The 23217-nt window shown below is 38.4% G+C and overlaps 1 protein-coding gene across 1 annotated transcript in view; it reads right to left on the bottom strand.

The window, feature by feature from the left end:
• The window catches only part of Ccdc6 (coiled-coil domain containing 6), a 103793-nt gene that overhangs the window by 20906 nt on the left and 59670 nt on the right, over positions 1-23217 (bottom strand). The window contains exon 3 of the mRNA XM_070021052.1: positions 11608-11736. Coding sequence (XP_069877153.1) covers positions 11608-11736 — 129 coding nt within the window. The remainder of the gene's footprint in view (positions 1-11607; positions 11737-23217) is intronic.

The raw sequence follows: 23217 nt of genomic DNA, 5'->3' as shown, positions 1-23217 counted from the left end.
ATCTACTTTTTAAACTTCAATGGAGAAAACCATGACAGGTTGGAGGCTAATGCTTAAGTGTCACCTGGTATATGAATCACATTTCTTTTCTTAGCATTTATTAGAAGCACATGGGAACTCTTACTCTTGTGAAAGTTCTGTTTATTAGTTGCATACTAGGACTGGGTTTGTTCCTTAGTCCTACATGTTGTTCAGTGTTCAATCAAAAAGGTTACATTACCATTTATATAAATAACTGTTAAGGTCTGGAAACCGCTCTACATACTGCTTAAAGGACTATGTGCAAATATATAAATATTTATAAAATATGTATTAACACCACCAAATTCACTCCACTGACTACTCTGAGGATATAAGGAAGGAGAATTTGACTTGGAGGAAGGTATGTAGTTGGGGAAGGAATCTCTAATTGTATTCTATTTCTTATAAAACAGATGAAACAATTTCACAAATAAAGGTATGATAAACACTAAGGATAAGGCCCGACACTGGACACAGGACTATAGCTCTGGACCAAAGAGTCAGCCATTTTTGTTTTTTCCACATGAAACTTTTAGGGCAGGTCATGATAGCAAATGAAACAAAACTCTACCTGAAAATCAGGAAGAAAACAGAGGGCTAGTAAAACAGCTGTAGAAATAACTGACCGTTTGAATAACATATTTCCTGTAATTTTGGCAGTGATCTATACATTAGAAAAGACTCCTTTAGTTATAGTCTTCTGGCTCCCTCAGAAAGACAGAATGAAATGGAGGCAATTTCAAACTTTGAGCCACATATCTGGCTTCATGTCCCAGCACCATGAATTACCAAGTAGAAGACCCAGGGAAAATGAAGAGACAATTCCATCATTTGTTAAAATGAAGGATAAAAATGACTGGTGGGCTGGGAAGATGGCTCAGTGGTAGAGTGCTTGCTTCACATGCATGAGGCCCTGGGTTTGATTCCTCAGCACCACATAAGCAGAAAAAGCCGGAAGTGGCACTGTGTCTCAAGTGGTAGAGCACTAGCCTTGAGCTGAAGAGCTGATGGACAGTGCCCAGGCCCAGGCCCAGAGTTCAAGCCCCAAAACCAACAACAACAACAACAAAAAGACTGGTACATTGGGTCATTGTGAGTCACAAGTGAAATAACTCCCAACTGGCTAGCACACTATTTTCTGGTTATCGCCATATTTGGTTATCTGTTCTACTTCTATGGGCACACGGTAAGTCCCAGGAGACTTCATTCCTGTCTATTTTGGTCAATGATGTATCATCAGTATCTATCCTGGCAGGTTATAGACTATCAATGAATATTGGAATCTTACTGAACAAGTGAGTAAGCTAACAGCACACAGTAAACAAAAAAATATAGAGCCTCAAAATACTTGCATAGAGGCTACATAGTAAAATGTGACTCTGAAGAACAATTCAAGGACAAGAAGCAGAGAACTTCAATAAATCAGAAGTATTTTGTGCTATGAAGTTGGGAGACTTTTACCGTGCAAATGTTAAACAGGCACTACATCCAGTAGAAAGAAGAAACCTTGAACATTACATAGAACTTGTGTGAACTTCATGAAGCTCTGTGCTTATGACATGGTTGAGCTTTGAAGTGCAATCCATAGTCATTTCTTTGGAGGAAACAACAACAACAACAACAACCCATAATCCAAGACATTTACCCTTCGTAAGTTTACCAGTGTTTAGCTAAAAGTAAAAAGCATTACTCCAGGTAGTATTAGGTAGGAAAAAATTCAAGAAGGTATTATTTTGTGGTATGATGTCTAATAAACACAAACCCAGTTACATTTGCAGTGGTCATGCATATTACTAACTCTAAAAAACCAAATTCAGAAAAAGCTGCTAAATCAGTTCATGACTTAATTCTTTGCTCCTATTTCAGAGCTCTATTTCCCATCACTGATTGACAGTAAACCAAGAATTTTTAAGATATACCCTAAACTAAATTTAGAACTTCTTGACTGGATAAATCTAATGTATAAAAATACTTGGAAGCATATCTAAATTCATAGCCTACCCTACTGGTATCTTCTATGAAGTAAAGTTACAAGCAGCCAAGGAAGGATCCCAATACGTCCACATGTCTTCTTCATACTGCGTGTTCAAATTTAAGAATTCTTCCTCTGTGGTCAAGATGGAAGAAGGGAATGTTTGCCCAAAATAGCCTTAGTACTCAGCTATAGGACTAGGAAAGGCTTTTATGTAATTTCTTCTCTATCCTAAAAGGGCTGAGTCTAACCACCATTTCATTACAATTATGGTGGGAAATGTATTTTAAACTCTAAGTATTTGACTTAAAAAATAAATTCTGGAAAGCATCTCATTACAGCTAAGATATTTACTAACCTAGACATCTAGACATAATAAACGAAGGAAAGACTGTGAAATGAAGTTGATTAGCCTTCTAAGTTATGTCTGAAGGACATTAATCACTTCATTATGTACTATCATAAATGTTCAAGTATTCAGTGCCTGAGTCAGAGCTACATAAGGATCACATCTGGGAAAATAAAAACATAATGTACACAAAATGAATAAATCAGAATCAGAAAACAAAGTTTCATTTTCACTGCAAGAGTAAAGATGCTTTCCCACAACTCTGAGTTAATCTATGCTTTTTGTTTACATTGGAAAGAAGTGACTAATAAGATTTATAAGAAGATAATTAAAATTTACCACATGCAACTGGCAGGAAAATAGTGACATCCATGCACAGTGCTTCTTGCTTTAGGTCAACCTTATCAATTAAAGCAAAATAGTAAATAAAATAAGTAAAATAAAACTTAAGCACAGCCTATGTAGGTTGTTGGCTTCTGCTCAGGTGATGGGTAGAGCCTTTCCTGTAGGCTGGAAGACATCTGACTCTGGTCTTTTGGTAAGATTTTTTTTTAATTAAAAAATAAAAATCAAGCAGCTAAAGCTGGGCACCAGTGACTTATACTTCTCTATGTAACCTGATGTCACCTAGCAACTGACAGTACCATCTCTGGATACCACTAACCCTGAGGCCTCTCTAGGCCCTGAGACTGCTATGTGGCTGTCATCTGTAGACTCACTATAAAGACAAGCTTAGACCCTCAACATTGTCATGCAGCTGCAGTTCTTGCTCTCTCCATGCCCCATACTGAAAGAGAAGGGACTCAGCTTCACATCTTCACTGGCTATTTCTCTGTTCTTAGCAACTGTACTCTCACCAGAACCTTAACTACTTTTCACTGCCTGTCTTCTCTCCCATCCCATTTCTGTCTCTAGATACACTTCTGCTTCCCTGCAACAAGGCTGCTGGAGAGATAGAGAGATGGAGAGAGAAAGAGAGAGAGAGAGAGAGAGAGAGAGAGAGAGAGAGAGAGAGAGAGAGAGAGAGAGAGAGAGAGTATTTATTTTTCCCTACATGAATCTCAGTACAGCTTCCAGTCTTCTCTGCTGCTTGGATACCTTCTTCCCTCTGCTACCACTGTACTCCGCCCAGTGCTTCAGCACTAGCCACAGACCTACTTGTATCCCTATCCTTGGACCAGGCACCTTGAAAGACAGCATTGCCTGTTATCTTTCCTAGAGACTTTATGACACATAGTAGGCATGTTATTAAGGAATACATCAACTACAGCATGGATGGGGGCAAAACAGAAGGCCAAAGAAGTTAGGTTACTAATGACATAAAAGCACACATAGACTCATAAACTAAAGAGATGAATAGCCAGATCAAAAGAAGGAAAACACTTGAGGCTTAATGTGCAAGTTCATTTTCCCAGAACATGAAGACAAAGTACCACACAAAACAAATGACAGCTCACATTATTAATGGCAACCGCTACAACTTTTGGAGAACTTACTAGAACTCAATTGCTGGGAATACAGTGATCAGGTCATCATGGTCCCCTGCCTGCCTCTACTTTACAGATAACTTATTAGGAAGAAGCAACTGAACAACATGGAAATACTGCACAGACCCCTCAGTGACCAGAGGGGAGATAAGAGAAAGAGAAAGAAAAGAGTGTGTATGCGTTAGGCAAGGGAGACAAACAGGTCCATGAAGATCTGGAGGCCACAAAGCATCTGGCACACCAAAGCATGTTTCTCAAACTGCAGGCCACACCCACTACTGAATTGTGAAATTGGTCTAGTCTTCTGTGACCTACATTTCTCTAAAAGCAAAACATAACCAAAGAGAACATTAATGTAAAACACTGCTTTTTAAAACAAAATATATAGCTTTTTATAAAGTATCTTTTATAAAATTCTTAAAAAATTGATAAAATATTTTATAAAGCAATCTTACAAAACTTAGGCATAAGAATCAGTACATTATGTACATATACCATTCATCTAACACATTTATAAGATTATTTCTTTGTTGCTTTGTATGTCCCTCCCCCACGGTATAACCCCTGCTTTCAGTGTATTTGATGTCGGTATAATTTGTGGAGGGGAAGGGGAAAGAACAAATTGTTTAAATAGGGATACAGGTGGACCCATTGCAACAATGAGATGTACAAGTCATATGTCAAAAACGAACTTTACAACTTTGGATGGGGGGGGGCGTGTTTGGGGGAGGGGACGGGGGGGGAGGATGGGAAGGGATGGGAAGGGGAAACAAAGGAGGAGGCTACAATGCTTGATAAGAAATGTACTCATTATCTTGCCCATGTAATTGTAACCACTCTGTATTTTCACAATAAAAAATAAATTTCAATGATGTGCCAAAAAAAGAATCAGTACATTAGATTAATATGGGCATTTATTTCTTGGTGTGAAGTTTTGACTTCAATAATCCTGCTTCACAAAAGGTCAAGCCCCAGTCACCCATCTTATAGATAGAACTTTTCTATATTTCATTAGCATATTTTAAAAAGGGCAGAGTGTACAAAGGGGTTCATTGTGATATTCTATACATGTATACAATATATCCAGATCAAATTCACTCCATGACTCCCCTTCATCTCCCTTTCCCCTCTTCTTAACATAATTTCAACAGAAGCCAGATGCCGGTGGCTCACACCTGTAATTCTAGCTACTCAGGAGATGAGATCTAAGGATCACGGTTCAAAGCCAGTCCAGGCAGGAAAGTTTGTGAGACTCTTATCTCCAATTCCAAGGTGAGAGCACTCACCTAGAGCTCAGGGACAGCACCCAGGCCCAGAGTTCAAGCACCACAACCAGGAAAATAAATAAACAAATAAAAATTTCAACAGGTTTAACTGTTCTATTTTCATGCATATGTGAAAGTTCCCCCCCCCAATCACCCCTCTCCTATCATCCTCTGCCTCTTGCAGGTACCCGCCCATAAACAGAATTTGTTTTTGATATTCATCTTCAAGGACTAAATTATACATATCGGGGAGAAAACAAGGGTTGTCTTTCTCAGTCTAACTTATTTGTCTTATCAAAGAGGATCGTTAGTTCCATCTATTTTCTTGAAAACGACATATTTTCATTCTTTATGGCTGAATAATAATTTATTGTGTCTATATGCCATATTTTCTTTATCTATTCTTTCATGAATGGGTACCTAAACCAATGCTGTATGTTAGCTAGTGTGAACTATGCTGCAATAAACATGAATGTACAGGTGTTTTGACTGTAGACTGACTTACATCCTTCAGACATATACCCAGGAGTAGTGTGACAGGACTAGATAGTAGTTTTAGGGGTTGTTTTTTATTACTTTAAAAAAATTTTCAAAAAGACCTTCCATAGGAGAGAGGATATTTCCATAGTGACTGTACTAATTCCCACTAACAGGGCATAAGGGTCCCTTCTCTTCCCACATTGTCACCAGCCTTTGTTGTTTCCTTAATGATGGCTATTTTAACTGGGTGAGATGAAATCCCAATGACATTCTGATCTGTGTTTCCTTTATGGCTAAGGATATTGAACATTTCTTCATATATTCATTAATCATTTGTTCTTCTTTCAAAAACTGTTCAATTCATCTGCCTATTAATTATTTGTGCTCTTGCTGAGATAAAACCTCCAGGTAAATTTTCTTAAGATTACATGTGCTGGCTGGGAAGGTGGCTCAGTGGTAGAGCGCTTGCCTTGCATGCCTGAGGCCCTGGGTTCAATTCCTCAGCACCACATAAGCAAAAAGAAAAAAGCCGGAAGTGGCGCTGTGGCTCAAGTGGTAGAGTGCTAGCCTTGAGCTAAAGAGTTGAGGGACAGCGCACAGGCCCAGAGTTCAGGCACCACGACCGGACAAAAAAAAAGATTACATGTGCTAAGTCTTTGTCATTACAAATGGATGCAAATGAAATGGAAGTACCTGACCAATCCTGAATCCTACTTTTACACGTGGGCTTTAATGCTTTGGAAAAGGAGAGACAACTTAGATAAAAGAATACACCCCAAATTGTATGAATAACTGAAAAAGTAACACTGGGCCGACTACAGGAAGGAAAGGAGGCATGTAGCACATAGTGGGCAACTCTGCTAAGTGTTAGCTGAACCACATGGCACCACTAATTCTACTATGCTCCTTTTTCACTGTAGTGTTAAGTAATGATTAAGTGTCTAGTCTGTACACTTTATGGTCGCTGTTTTCTTCTTTCCTCGGTCCACTTTATTATTACAAAATTTCTAAAGCTTGGTAGTAACAAAGAAGTTTACTTAGCTCAAGAGTTTTTTGGAGGCTTGAAGTCCAGAATTGAGTTCAAGTCTGATAAGGCTGCAGCACATAGCAAAAAGGCATATTGGTGGGAATACAGAAGAAAGCCAGAAAACGCTGGGGTTCAAGTTCACTTTTTAAAAAATTTTTTAAGTAAGTATTTTATTGTGAAAACACTGTACAGAGGGGTTACAATTACAAGGGCAGGGTAATGAGTGCATTTCTTATCAAGCATTGTTGCCTCCTCCTTTGTTTCCCCTTCCCATCCCTTCTCATCTCCTCCCCTCACCACTCCTCCCCCAGAGCCAAAGATGTATAGTTCGTTTTCGACATAACGTCTTGTACATCTCATCGTTGCAATGGGTCCACCTGTATCCCTATTTAAACAATTTGTTTTTCCCCTTCCTCTCCACAAATTATACCAACATCAAATACAGTGAAAACAGGGTTATACCATGGGGGAGGGGCATACAAAGCAACACAGAACTATCTTATAAATATGTTAGACACAATAGCAAGAAAGAAAATCACATTTGAGTCCTTAACTTGGGGGTTCATTTTGCTTAACATCAACTTATCTGACCATTTCTGCTTGTCTCCGACATATATTGCAAATAAGGGAAACCATGAGAAATCACTCCCTAACACAAAAAAGCAAATTCCAAGTTTTAAATGCTTTCTTACTGCGTAAGAAAATATGATACCCAATATAGTGACCAGCTGTTTGAAGAAAAAACTTCCATTATGGGTTCACAAGAATGACCACCTATTTGTTTATAATGTCCCTCACAGCATGGCAACATGCTGACTAGATTAATCCAGTTTATTGGATTAATACTTGAGCTATAAGACCTCATAATTTTGTAATATTCTCAATATGCTTTCTTACACCTTCTTATTAACTGACTTTGGGCAGTGAGCATGTAGAATGCTGAGTAAATCCTCCGAAGCTAACTAAAATGCATTAAGCAGGCTGTCTGAACAGGGAAGAACTAGCGTTCCCTCAAGTATAAAAGATGGTGTTGACTGTCTCACAAAGGCTAGGTCTTCCCTGAGTCTGAGAACGATGGCCTGTGTCTGCCCATCACTACCTTTGTGACTTGAGAAAGCTCCTGTTGCCTTTCTGGGTTTCCATGTCTGAGAAAGGGGCGGGCCATGCACAGTCCAAACTTGGCTAGCTCTCAGAACCAAGACCCACATCAAGGATCCTCCTCTGTAATAATCTGTAATAAAGTATGAAAATGTCCAGAAGAAGAACTAATGTCCATATTCAAGGACTTCAGCATGATTTTTCCCCTACCCGTTGCACCACTAGGGTCTGAGGCCAAAGTTAATCTCAACACTGTGGCCTTTCCTCCCATACTGCCATACACACCAACAGAACCACTCAAAGCCAAGATCCTTTACCAAGAAGCTGTTAATCTTTCCTATTTGAAGACTGCCAGATTTGAGTCTAAGAGAATAATAATGCTATTGAACTCATTGTCTACATCCAAAGCCTGACTTTCAGTGAGAAAAACTTATAAGAAGGGCCCTCTAGCATGAGTTTAACTGGGACCTACTGAGGAAGGAACCCCAACACTGACTCTGAAGGCCAATTCATATAGCCAATTTCTGGCAAAAGATCTTGCCTTACTCCTTTTGTAGGTTCAACCCACTAAATACAAAATATGAATTTTTTTTTTTTTGGTCCGGTTGTGGGACCTGAACTCTGGGCCTGGGCGCTGTTCCTCAGCGCTTCAGCTCAAGGCTAGCGCTCTACCACTTGAGCCACAGCGCCACTTCTGGCTTTTTTCTTTTTGCTTATGTGGTGCTGAGGAATCGAACCCAGGGCCTCATACATGCAAGGTAAGCGCTCTACCACTGAGCTACCTTCCCAGCCCCAAAATATGAATTATTTTAAAAATACTGTTGTACAATAGTAAAGTTACTGTGTGACCTAGCAATTTCACAACAAATGAAAGACTTACGTTCACAGCACCAATATTCATAAGAATCAAAAAGTAGAGACAAGCTAAATGTGACCAGATGATGAGTAGATAAATAAAATGTGGTATATCCATATGGTGGGAAATTATTTGGCTAGAAGAAAAAAAGATAATGTGGGTACATACTGCAATATGGATGAAAATATTACACTAAATGAAGGAAGGCAATGACAAAAGACCACACATTGTGAATTCTGCTCAGATAAAATGTGCAGAGTAGGCACAGAAGGTAGAGTAGAACTTTCTTAGGGAATAGGGGACATAGGTGGAAAGCAGAGTTTCCTTTTGAGGTCATGAAAATATTCTAAAATTGATGGTAGTGATAGTTGCACAATTCTGTACTAAAATACAATGAATTTATATTTTAAACAGCTGATACTTAAAAGTATCCCAAGAAAAATCAGGAAACAATATGGAAATGAGAGAGACACAGTAATTGCCTTCAAAGAGTTTATAGATAGTATACTTAGAAGAACAAAGTCACAAACTACATCTGAATCATAGTAATGTCTTTGCTCTCCTGGCAATAATACATAGTATAAAGGCAAAATGTATTATTTAATGTAGTATAATCCTTGACATATTATATAAATTAGATAATCTCAAGACATGACCAAGGAGGTGGTTATGGGAACACAGATTTATTTCTAAAGAAAAAATACCCAAACACTTCTCCTTATCACTGACTAAAATTATTTACAGTTAAACAAAACATACAGTAAGATTCCAAATCATCCAGGATGTAGCCAAAACAAAAGGGGAGGAGGTCAATTTTATGACAGTATGAAATTTCTGTTCAAATTAAAATATGGGCTTTATATAGTGGATCTGAGGCTGAAGTCTTTCACGAAGCCTTGCAATGCACATGTTCCATTACAGCAGTCCTCTTTAATTACCAAGATCTGAAATAAGCTTGAAAGATCAGCAAGTGATTAACTTGATATACAGAATGTAGGCTTTTACCTTTATTTTAACGGGGTTACTTTAATAAAGTCTATAGACTTTATTAAGTATTAGAGGGAAGCAGCTGATCCCTTCTTTCCTTCCCTCCCTTCCCTCAGATGGTCTATGAAATCAGGCCACCCTTCTGATACTAGCTCACTACTTCCACCTTGTGGCCACAGTGAAAGCCTGGGGGTCAAGGCCTCAGTCTCCAGGCCCCACTGGGGCCTATGAAGAAATACAAGACAAAAGCTGCGTAAAATTGTCAACAGTATTGTAAATACTGTGGCATGACAAAGTGCTCACTACACCAACTACTGTGAGAATTTGACTTGGCCACTTAATTAGATCTTGAAGAGCAAACATCAATTCAAGTACCTGTGAGGGACTTAGACAAGAATCCTCAAAGCTTCAACTTGGATACAACAGGAGCGACTTGAGAATTAAGCAGGTCAACATTGGAACAAAATACTTTTAAGTCCAGCTTAAAAATAGATTAAAAAGATGCAAATAGATTTGAAAGATGCAAAAGGTTCACCAATAAAGCTGAAGGTTAACGATAAATTGCACTGGAGATGAATATGAATATGTATAGAGAGATCTCTCTCCATATATATCCTTATCTATCTCATCAACCCTTGAAAACAACTATTTTCCCAATTTACCTGGAAGAGATGAAGGCTTTCTTAGAAAACCTAGTAACATTCCCCACTTTGAGAGCTTTGTCTATATGAGACAAAAATAACAAAAAAAAAATCAGTATTATTTGAAAACAAACCTTAACTTCCCCTCAGACCTACTTTTCCATCAGTTTCACACTCAAGTAAAAACTGCTCTCAGGAGTGCTGAGAGCAATTGATGAACTTGGCAGACACATAGCAATGACCCAGAATTTGAGAGTAATCTAACAAAGGTGCATGAAAAGCTTAGACAAATCATCAATTAAGATCTATAAGACAAAGATCAATTGACTGAATTTTGCATGGCAATCCAAATATCTGTACATTATAGATAGCTTCTTATAATTTACTACAGAATACAGTTTCGGCGTACTAGAGTAGAAAAGGACATTAGAGGCACGAGGGCAGGGATTGCATTCTAACCAACCAAGTGGACGGAGGGATAATGACTGCCCACAGTTCTGTGTGGTGGAGTACAAGGACCAGCACAGACTTCTAAGGTAACATCTCTGATCTATACAAATGGCTTCCAAGGGCTTCAGACAAAACAATTATGTGTTATTGCTCTCTTCCACTTGTTGTTCCTCTAGTTTGCCTTTTCCCATTTTAGTTCATTCTGCTCTGTTTATAAATAGAGAACTTGGGCCTAGAGAAGTTAATCAAGTCTGTGGTTTACCCAGGATGAGTTACCAAGTTTGTGGCGCCATATCAGCATCAACAAGGTTAGCTGGGTAAAGATGCTCTTCACATAAGATTGCTAGTAACTCAGCTAGACACCAGTGGCGCATGCCTATAGTCCTAGCTACTCAGGAGGCTGAGATCTAAGGATTGCAATTCGAAGCCAGCCCATGCAGCAAAATCCATGAGACTCTTATCTCCAATAAAATAGTCAGAAAAGGCTGGCTCAAGTGGTAGAGCACTTGCCTTGAGCAGAAGAAGCTCAGGGACAGTGCATAGACTAAGTTCAAGCCCAGGACCAGAAAAAAAAAAAAAAAAAGATTGCTAATAACTCAAAGAAGAAAATCATAGATTGCATATTTTGAAGAACCTTTGAAAGAAGCTTTTTAGGTCCATACCCACTTCATCTCAGGAACTTTCATTACAGAAAGGCTCTTGTTGGTTAAATACATTCTTCACCCTTTGTAAAAAAGAGCCTGACTATAAATCAGAGTATCACCACCTATCTCCTAAACTTAATTAAATGTGGGCAGAGAGAAAGAAAGTACAAGAGAGAATGAGCAGAGTATGTAAACTTGCCAATGATTACTTGAAAAATGAAGTCTCCACTGTGGGAAAACAAGCTGAAACACACTGTCCATTCATATTCCACAGGGAATCTTACAGCTGTCAGGCGAAAGCAGCATCCAAGGAGAGCTCACCGGGCTTACCTGCTCTAATGTAAGTTGTTTGGAAATGGTATCATTCTCCAGTTTTTTAATCTTTTTCATCAGTTTGTTGACCTGAAATTCCTGCTCCTGTTCCAGATGCTGCTCCAGTTCAGCTTTCTCATGCTGCAACTAGAAAAGGAGAACACAGACATGGAAATTAACAAGCTCAAAAGCCATACAGACACTGGATCAAAGGTGAAGACATTGGTTAGGAGGCCTCACCACAAAAGTGATATTACTTACATCTGCTCATAATGCAATTGAGTACTGGGAGCCCACTCCTAATAGGTTCCTTATAGCTATAAGTCATAAAACAAATTCAAGTAATATCAAACCATAATTAAACACTGATTTCAATTTTAAAAGAAATGAGCAGTTGTTTCTATAAAGAAAGAATAAGGAGGGTAGGGAAGGAGGTAGGGAAGGAAACTTATTTTCCAGCATAAATGTTCTGGCCTCTTTTGAGTTGTATGCCGTGAGAATACAAATTAAGGCATATTCTATAAATAGAAATGTCACACCATGTTTATTAAGTGAAGTTTATTCAGACTTCTGTTATGTTTGCAAAAGAGAAAGAGATGTCACATCACAAAATATACCAAGTGAATTATTCAGAATTACTAAACTATCTCCCATCATGCAAGAAAGCATACTGAGGCAAAAACATCACCACTGATTTTCCCCGATTAATAAAATTGTACATCACACTTTGTACATCCTTCTTTAAAACCATGGAGCAACACTTATTTGTGTAATTAAAATATAAAGTTATGATGTTGTTACAAGCCAAAATTTTAAAAGACTTATTCCAACCTTCAACATTTAAATAAAAGAAACCCCATGGGCAAGGGCTACCCATGGTTCTCATTAATAACCATGTATTATTTCAAATATTCTCAGCTGAGAGATCTCACAGATCTAAAGAAGGGCTCGCCTGATGTCTCAGAACCCAGGAGAAAGAGACAAAGTAAAAGCAAATAAGAATTAATGACGTGCCAGGCCCAGTGGTGGTTTCAAGCCAGCCCAGGGAAGGAAAGTCTATAAGACTCTTAGCTCCATTTCACCACTAAAAAGCTACAAGTGGAGCTGTGGCACAAATGGTAGAATACTAGCTTGAGTGAAAAAAAACTCTAAGGGGCAAGGCCCAGGCCCTGAGTTCAAGCCCTAGTACCCAGACAAAAACAAACAGCATACAAAGGTTAATCTTCAAAACCATTTCTTTGGGCAATCATTTTTGGGCATGAGGCTCTGAACATGCATTATGAGGCACAATTACCTCCTTTCTATATATGACTACAGAGGCCACTGGACCATGGCAATACAGTCAGAAAGTGGTAGCATTTGAAGCCATAACAGGCTCAGAGCCCCAGACAAGGTCTCATCCACTGTACCTGAGCAAACCCAAGAGAAATTGTCTCCAGACACTAACACTCACTAGTAACCTAGCACACCCTTGGCATTTGCAAGTAAGATGATTAAGCACAGGAGAAAACAGCAATGTGTGCCTGTCTGAGGGGTGAGAGGGCAGTTGCTGCATCTTTGTCTCTGTCTATACACTCCAAGGGGTACAAAGGACAATGGAGAAAGCTTGGCCTTCACCAGACTTAGTCAGCCTCAAAATGGCCAAATCTATCTCTCCCTCCAGGGTTGACTTGATCCACTGCTCTGAAAATATACACTTGGCTTTATAAGAAGAAGCTTAAAATCTGATAAGAGTCTTCTAGAAATGTTGAGTAAACAGATGCTGTTTTTGTTGTACACCTAATTTAAAAAAAAAAAAAAGCTGGTCAACCTTGCAGGGACCCAGAAAACAAAAACAAAGCAGACCTGAAGACTTGCTTACAGGGAAAAGTCTATTTAAAAACTCAGGTTCTGTAGACTAAGAAGCAAGGATAAGAACCGAGAACCAGAAAGGAAGAGAACCAAGACCTGAGCACCAGAAAGCAAGAAGAGTTCCCATATGCCACACAGAGACCCCAATGGAACAAATAATGCCATGCTCATGAGGAAAGCTAGCAAAAACATAATCATATAACATTTTATTCAACAAGCATTTGTTGGGAGTGTTCTGATGTATGTACTATGCCAGTGGAAGATAAAATCTATAGTTCAGAGACCATCCATGCCCTAATACAGTTTACTAACACTAGGCACCTCTCCTAGTTTAAAAAAATAAACTCGAGTCTGAAAATCTTTAAACTGTTTGCCAGGTGAGTTAAAACAAAGGATATAATTCAATATTGAAACATGCTTACGGTATTCACTACAGGAAAAGAATATAAGAACAGTGAGGCTCTCACAGGCTTGCATGCAAACAAGTCGTATTTAGACACATGGTCTAATCTGTCAATATCTACTAGGCATTTCCTTTAAGACTGCAGATTGAGCAAAACCTACAGGAGTTCCCAATTCAGGAGGCTTTTTCTTCTCAAGAAAAGGCAGTTGTTATCAAGATTCAAGCACGGTCCCTGGGTTACACTAGCCTATTTGGAAGATAAAGCCATCCCGAGACCTAAGTCTATATCTGCTAAAGATGCTGTTTTCATCATCCACAAGAGATCACTGAAATAGTCCTGTTGTCTGCTCTGTTCTGTCACCTCTCAGGTGACAAGCAAATTTAGAAGCAGGTTTGAAGCTTCTGAACACAATTTCTTTTCTAAAGAAATCACCAAGAAAAAAAAAAGTAGTAAAATACAGAAATACCTCAAATCCTCAAAATAATTAAATGAAGGTTAAGATGAGCCAGGGAAGAGGCAGACATGGGAGTAGGGATCGGGAAGAATAATCATGGCATTTACCTCACAAAAATGTGTCTGAGAAAAAAAATGGAGAAATTGTTTTAAATAAATACAGTAGAGCATCGCTAATTTTTTTTTAAAAAATGCTCCATATTCTGCAACTATCTGAGCAACAACATAATCCAGGCAGAAAGTTTCTCACCAGACTTCATATGATGGTCACAGTAAAAGTATAGATACTGTTGTATTCAATAACCTTCAGGCTATGTGTGCATAACGCTCTCTCGCTCTCTCTCTCTCTCTCTCTCTCTCTCTCTATATATATATATATATACATATATAGGTATATATATTTATATTTATATATATATGACACTTCAATAAATTGAATTTCATGTTTAGACCTAAGTCACATCCCCAAAATACTTATTAAGCATACACAAATATTCTCAAATGGGGGGGGGACTTGGAATTGAAGATGTATTTGAGTCCAAGTGTCTCATTCCAGGTGTCCATTTGCTCCATGTAAATCTAAGCAATCTGGCCCCCAAAGTGCTTGAACCAACACCCAGAGTCCACTTGTTTATTTAGAAGATATAGCTTATGACACCCAAGTCAGAAAACTCTCCTATGAAACTGGCATAGGCCAACCATAACAATTATCAGAAGTAAATTCCAATTTTTTCTCTGTTGCTCATTTTCAGTGTGGCTTGATTTTACATTTCTAAGGCGAGGTCTTAAACTGCCTTGTAAATACTATCAAATCTTCTAATAAAGTCAGAAATCCTAAACTAAAATTCAAACTAAGAAGCAAATAATTAAGCAAATTCTATGTTTAAAATAAACTCGTGTTTGCCATATATATATATATATATATAATGCATAAACATAATGAAAGTTTTTCAAAATCCAGAGTTTATACATAGTACTTTTTGTAAAAACAACCTCAAAAATTATAGAATAGTTTTAAAAATCCTTAGCTATGTCATATATAGTTAACACTAACAATAACAAAAAAATTCGTGTACAACTAGAATGATATTATGTAACAGATATCTCCCTAGTATTAGGGGCACAGGAACAAAGGTTTGCTTCTTGGGATTCAGTATGAAAAAAGGTAGTATAACTGAAGAAGCCACAGCAAAGATACAACTGTGAAGCAGAACAATTTTAGACTCTTAGCTAAGCATTTTCTTATTTTATCACTGATGGCATAGAGCAAAATACCTATATCCCCCTAAAGAACGCAAATGTGGCATAAATTTTATCTCAAGCACATGAGCCAAAAAAAAAAAAAGTTTACTATCAATAATGGTCATGACAAGTTACAAAGGCTTTCTGGGACCTTTTCAATGAGCCAGGTCTCTTATATAAGAGATTCAAGAACCATACACCAAATGACATTTTATTCCCAGCAAAATTCTCTCAGGCAGGTAGAGGTGTTGAAATCACTCACATGGGAGAACCACTGCCAACAGCCATGGCAGGTGCACATGCAGGCACACAGGCAGGTGAGCCAGCCCTCCCACCCAACACACAGGGAACTTTGCCAAGTATACATCCTGCAGGTCTGGGCTTGTCATCCAGCCAGCCCTAACCAAGTGAGGCAAACCTTCTGACTGCCAGCCCCAGGACCCGCTTTCCTAAAACAATTTGACAATGTACCCAAGATGCCTCCACTTTGGCATTATCCAGTCAACACTAATACTCTTGTGTATCACCCATGTCCCACTATTCTTGGTTAATGGACAACTACATGGAGCCTGGCTGCGTGGCTCCATGTAAAAGCTTGCATAATAAATGCATTAAGTCATTGGATCGTCAAAAACTAGGATCAGGTCTTAATGTCTGAAAAATGTCAAAAGGTATTTCACAAAATATCAAGCATCTCTGAAGAATCAACTTTTTAACGGCTACTGAGTAGTAACTCAAGACTCCCTCCTCAATGTCTGAATCACCACTCATTTGAGCCCACTCTAATTCCCACTTCCTTCCTGCTGTGACTGGGAGTTATTCTTGCTCAACACCTTCCATCTCTTCAGTTTATCAATTACATGAAGTCAGCCTCCATAACAACTGTCAAACACCCTCTCCTTCCTGCGCTTCTGGCCCAGTCTAGTTGAGGCCATTTATTCCTCTTCATAAGAAATGAAAGTGGATAATCCCAGCAGACAAATTCTAGTACTACAAAGCCCTACTCAAAGCCTCAAAGTGCCTCACTACTCCATACAGACTAGACCCAAAGTCATTAGAATAGCATTTAAGTCCCTAGGCAAACTGCCAAGCTTGTTTCAGTTGGTCCAAGTGACAGTCCAAGGTTTGCAAACATAAATGACTTCAGGCACCAAGCCGAGGGGTGGGAGGGCGGGGGAAGGGGGGAGACAATGTCTAGGCAGGGAGTGGCTGCAATGGCCTTTAAGACATATTTCATTCCTTTTTCCAAAGACTCATTGTTAAAAAATAAAAGTCATCATCATTCTGGCACAATACTTATGGAGACCACTAAGGCTAGAGGTCTGTAATTTTGACAATGCCTGCTTGTCACAGGAGCCCACTCTAACAGAAGCTGTGACATTATTTCAACCCCACACCCGCTCATGCTGCACCTCAGCTACAGGGCCTGAGTCCCTCCTCTCAAGTTACTAGTAAAATGGCTCAAAAGACTTGCAAAGTGTCTTCCCACATGCCCTCAGCTTAAGGCACACTCCTCCTCAAGCTGTGACAAGCACATTGTTGTTGGTGTGAATTTTAATGTCTATTTCATGGTACTTTTATCTTTTTCATCAGTTATTTCTAAAAGCAGCTTGTCACATGTCTTGAGCACTTTTTATGCATCGATTCACTTAGTCATAACTCTATAGCAGATACTATTATCACCTGCATTATACATGAAATGAAACCAAACATTTGAGAGGTTAGGTAACCAGTCTCACCAGTAAAGGGTAAGTCCAAGGTTCATACTGTGGTCTCTAACTTCAAAGCCTTTCTCCTTATCTTTGGCATTTGCTCCCACCCTCAAAAAACACCTGAGTGTACTCAGAATTACTTGTTCACGACTGCAAGCTCTAGGAAGGGCTAGGACCAGGATAGACCCCGTTCCAATTCAGAGCATCTTCTATAGCCTTGTATGTGCAAATACTGACTGGAAAATCATACCCTCTTCACTTCGTGTAGACTGTCTGTCCTCGATGAAGCCTGAGGCTGAGCAGAATAACTAAGTACAGAGGACATCATTAAGAAACTGACAAATCAGGAATACATGAATCTGAGTATTGTGACGCAGAAGTTAAATTAGACAGCCTTAATAAAGATGTTTAAGAGGTTGCAAAATGTAGAATACCATACGTTACAATCCTCCCAAGTGACTATCACCCAAATGATGAAATATAACATACCAGCTCCTCAAAGTCCCATCCTGATCACAGTGCCTCCAAAACCCTAAAGACTAACCAACATCCGGAATCTTTTCTCCTAATTTTCCTATTGGCTTTATATTTATTTGCCAATAATTTTGCTTGGCTTTGTATTTATTTTTTTAATCTAGCTTCTTTTAAATGAATCTGTTATGTGAGTGAAACTGTGACTTATATTTTTATTCCTTCATGATATTCAATTGAATGAGTATGCTGCAAGTGATCCTCTCTGCTGATGACAGGACTGGGCCATTTCTAGTTTTAGACTTCACGATCAAGGGGACAGAGAACATCGACATATCTGGCACACATATGCACACAGTATGATATACACTCCAGAGAGGAAATGCTGGGTCATAAAGAAGGAGTATTTCTAACTTAATGAGGTAATGAATGCAAAATCATTTTCAAAGCAGTTGCAACAATTGTCATGCTTCACCAGCAGTGCATGACAATTTGTTAGTATTTTACCTTCCCTGATCACTACAATCAATTTATGTACTTTCTCCTTTTTTTTTTTTTTTTGCCATGGGAAGAGTCTGTTCATGACTTCTCTTTTGTTTTGCCTCTGCGTTGTCTGTTCTTCTGACTGATTTATAGCACTGTGGTGGTTTATATGTGTTATGAAGACCATCACCTACTCTATGGCTTGTAGTTGCATCCTCTCTACATGATCTCCCATGGCATAACATTGGCCTGCTTCTCTAGACACATCCCCTGGATTGGTGGCACTGAGTTCCATGGTAATAAATAAGTTCTAATGACAACAACTCCCAAATGTATATATCTAGTCCAGATTTTTCTATTGACAGCCAAAAACTTTTATCCAACTGTTTTCTCCATTTGACATCTAGACATGTCAATTAAACTTCTGATCTTCCTACTAAAGCCTACTCACTTGCTGCTTTTTAACACCCTAAATGTGGTAATCTACTCTTCCAGTCATTGAAGCTTAAACGTCTAAGTCTCTTCCTCTACTTTCCTCACATTGACTTTCAGTCAATGAACAAATCTTATCAGCTATTTCTTTCAAATATACCCAGAATCCCACGATTCCCATCTTCTCTGCTACCACCTTGAAACAGTTCTCTCCACCTTTTGGCAGAGATTACAAATTAGTCATTCCTATTTCTCCACGTTCGCATATTAGCCCCTGCTGTACCAAAATCTCTTCATCACCAAGAAACAAAGCAATCATGCTAAGATTCATGCAAGGTTATTTCACTGCTCACCACCCTTCCACAACAGTGAAAGCCAAAGTCTTGGCAGTAGCTTCCAAAGTTCTTCATGATCTCCAGGTTGGTCATCAAACCTTAGGCCTATTACCCCTCCTGTCTTCCCAGGACCTCATTCCAACCACACTGGGTTCTCTATTGCTCTTCCTACATGACAGTCACAACCCCAAAATACAAATAGTCCTCCTTCAGAAATCCACAAGGCTAGCTTCTTCTTTTAAGATTCTGTTTTAATACAGCCATCATAACAGAAGTTATTTAAAATTTCATTACTCCTGCAACTTTAACAGTAATCTATATTTGTACACAGTGCTCACTAACTTTTCTTGTTTCTTTGATGCTACCTTTTCATTTTCATATTTAGATGTTGTTGCTGATATACAGCAATATAAAAATACTCTTTATTAGAATTATTTGCTGTTAGATTCTAGACATTTTCCACCTACACAATCACAAGCAAATGGCAACCATAATTCTCCCTTTCAATCTCTGCATACTTTACCATTTGCTTGCCTTTCTGCATTGCCTTGGAATCTGTAACAAAAATCAATATAAGTAATGTAGCATCCTGTCTTCTTTTAGAATTTAAAGGGAAAGTTAACTTGTCATAAGTAAACACAAATGTTTGCTCAGGCTTTTCTTTTTTGTAATTTACTTTTTGATACTTTTTTTTGTCATCTTTAAGTAGTTTTACAAAGGACATTCAACTCAACACATCCATTTATGAGTACAATGCATCTTGATCAATGTCGCCGCTTTATCATTCTTTCTCCTCTCTCCCAACCCCATCTATTCCCTCAAGTTACCTAGTACCAGATTTTGATTAGGCCTTTTACAAACACTTACCAGATTTAAATTCCATTCTTGGTTTACTGAGATTTTATTTTATAAATTGCTATATTAAAAAAAATTCCAGCATGTAAAAATGTTTTCTATCTGCTGACATTTTTAAAAATTTGGTATATGTGACTACTTACTGATATTTTCTGGTTAAACCAATTTTATATTCCTTATACGAACCTAACACATTCAAGGTATATCACGCTTCTAATGAATTGCTGGCTTCATTTTACTTTTATTTAAAATGATTTTTGCTCAGGATTGAGATTGCAATAAGGTTATATAGTTAGTTTTTTTCTTCAGAGTTCATGGAAGTCTGAAATTATTTAATTATTGAGTGCTTTCAGTGAAGCTATCTGAACCTCAAATTCCTTTTTTATGAAGACTCTGCCACTGATTCAATTGTTCATATTTTCTTCTTCCTCAGTCAGCTGCAGAAAAGTTGTTTTCCTAAGAAACTGTCATTTCACCTAAATTTCAAATGCATTACGATACCATTATTTGTGAGTTTTTCACTTACCCTTTGAATCGTCAAAAGAAAAGCCACTTTTCCTGGCCTCCTGGCAAAGAATTATAAGCTTAGGTTTTACTTCTTTCAGCATGGCTATGGTTTATAGCTAAGCTTATAATTCTGATACTTGAAGTATCTGAAAAGTCCTTTTTTGTTTTGTTATTTCTATTCATTTACACTCAAGGAACCGCTTAACTTCATGTACCTAGCTGTCTTTGTGTGGTTACCGCATTTGAACTTTTATTTATAGAACAACTTGTGACGTAGAATGATAGTATCTAGCTCCAGAAAATTCTGTTTTCTCTAGCCAAGTACTCTGAGTCTACCTTAATCCAGAATCAAAACTTAAATTTCTGGTCCACGCAGTTCTTATGAAACCAGTTTACTTTTATCCTGAGGCTGTAACTCTAGGATTCCAGCTTCAAGTGTGAGGGTAATTATCAACCCCAACTTTGGCCAGCCCTATTCTTTGACTTCCATAGCCACAGCCTCACACAACTATCGAAAGCATAGCTGAGCTGTTTTTCAAGAAAATTCAACTGCCCTTGGAATAAAAGTGGCTCTTGGGTGCAGGAATCTCCTCTCTCCAACTATTGGTATAAGATCTAGAGTTCTCTAATGTTGTGTGTGTGTGTATATATGTATATGTGTATATGTGTTTATATCTGTGTATAAATATTTGGGGGGGGGTTATTGCACTGAGGCTTTAATTCAGGGCCTAGGCACTTTAGTTTTTTCACTCAAGGATGGCCTTTGTAGGACTTGAGCCCACACCATTTATTTACCAGTTAATTAGAGATTTAGTCAGGTGTCAGTGGCTCTCACCTGTAATCCTAGCTACTCAGGAGGCTGAGATCTGAGGATCACAGGTCAAAGCCAGCCCTGGTAGGAAATCTCTAATAAACCACTCAGAAACCAGAAGTGGCACTGTGGTTCAAGTGGTAGAGCACTAGTCTTTTTTTGGGGGGGTCCGGTCATGGGGCCTGAACTCTGGGCCCAGCACTGTCCCTCAGCTCTTCAGCTCAAGACTAGCGCTCTACCACTTGAGCCACATGCCACTTCCGGCTTTTTTCTTTTTGCTTATGTGGTGCTGAGGAATTGAACCCAGGACCTCATGCATGCAAGGCAAGCACTCTACCACTGAGCCACCTTCCCAGCCGAGCACTAGTCTTAAGTTGAAGAGCTGAGGGATAGCGCCCAGGCCCAGAGTTCAAGCCCTATGATTGACAAAAAATAAAACTTAGAGATTAGAGTTTCACAGACTTTTCTTCCATGGGTGGCTTCAATCCTTAGATCTCAGCCTCCTGAGTAGTTAATATTACAGGCTTGAGCCATTGGTGCCTGGCATTCAATAAAAATGTAAAAGCATTTTGTCTAGCCTTTGTTTGTTCTGATTGAGGTTTGTCTGAATTAAAAGCCACATAGGACTTTTGGGGACTGAAAAAAATAGTGAGGTCCTTCTAGAACATTAATTATTTCTTATTTTGGTTCATTGTCAGCATTTTCAAGACTAAGGCTTAGACTCCAGCTCTTTCATCTGACCAGGTCACCTTCAGGAAAGGTTCAAACTTACAATCTCCTCCGGGTACCTAAAGGGTTAAATTTGAGATTCCAGGATTTTCAACAACATGTCTACTAAAAGCATCATTAAAAAAGAAGAGAGAAAATGAGGGGGGGGGGGAGAGAGAGAGAGAGAGAGAGAGAGAGAGAGAGAGAGAGAGAGAGAGAGAGAGAGAAGAAAGGTAGAGGGAGGGCTAGAGGGAGATACTGCACTTAAATTCACTGTTACACTATTCGCATAGCCAAGTTACGGAAATAGTCCAGATACTCTTCAATGGGCAAACTGATCAAGAAAACACAAGATATACATTATTTATCCATGAGGAAGAATGCTATTACATCATTAGAGAAAGATGAAAGGACCTGGAAAAAATTATAGTAAGTGAAATAAGTCAGGCTCCAAGCAACAAAGGATGCATGTTTTCTCTCATATAAATATTTATAAATGAGATCTGATTTATAAATTAGATTATAAACATATTTATAATTTATGTATAAATTATAAATATATTTCTATATCTATATAAAATATATTTATATATGTATCTATTTATAAATTACAAATAGATATATATAGCAGGTATATATAGCAGGTATATGTATAAAATATATATATATATTTTATACACAAGTGTATTAACTGAAGTATGGTATTTGCAGGGGAGACTTCCAATGTTCTAACTCCTTAGAACAAATATCTTACAGTCTGACCGAAATGAATACCAAGAAGATAGAACTTGGAATGTCAGTGTGGTTGAGTCAAGGGAGAGGATAGATGAAGAGAAAGGGTGGACAAGTGCAGTCACAGTATTCAATGTACCTATGTGAAAATGGATGTAGGAATAATATTGAAGGGTTGGGAATGATAAGAGGTGGGGCTGAGAGAGATGAGAATGATGAAAGGGTAGCATCAATCAAGATATATTATGCTCATAAACTGACATGTTGAATTGAAGCTCCTTTGTACAGCTACTCAAAGATAGTAATGATAAAAAATAAGATTATAAAATCCTTTAGGGAAGTAAAGGTATTGCTCAAGTGGTCAAGTGCCCATGTTTGAGCAAAAAAGTCAAGCAAGAGCACAAAGCCCTGAATTCAAATACCACAACTGGTACACAACCTCAAAATCCTTCAGGCTCTGGAGTCTGCCTACAACACTGAAAACTGTAGCCTAACACCTGTAGTGTCTTCCTGGGAATAAAGTATGCTTAGCTCAAGGGATTCATTCTATATTAAGATCTTAATGAGAATTAAAGTAAAAGGTCTTATCTTTCTTCCCTAGTTTTTAACTAGTTTGCAATAAAGAAGATAAA

The sequence above is a fragment of the Dipodomys merriami genome, unplaced genomic scaffold (assembly GCF_024711535.1).
Source record: "Dipodomys merriami isolate MVZ:Mamm:240054 unplaced genomic scaffold, mDipMer1.0.p SCAF_14, whole genome shotgun sequence".
Taxonomy (NCBI): Eukaryota; Metazoa; Chordata; class Mammalia; order Rodentia; family Heteromyidae; genus Dipodomys; species Dipodomys merriami.
This window is presented reverse-complemented; position numbering and strand designations above follow the sequence as displayed.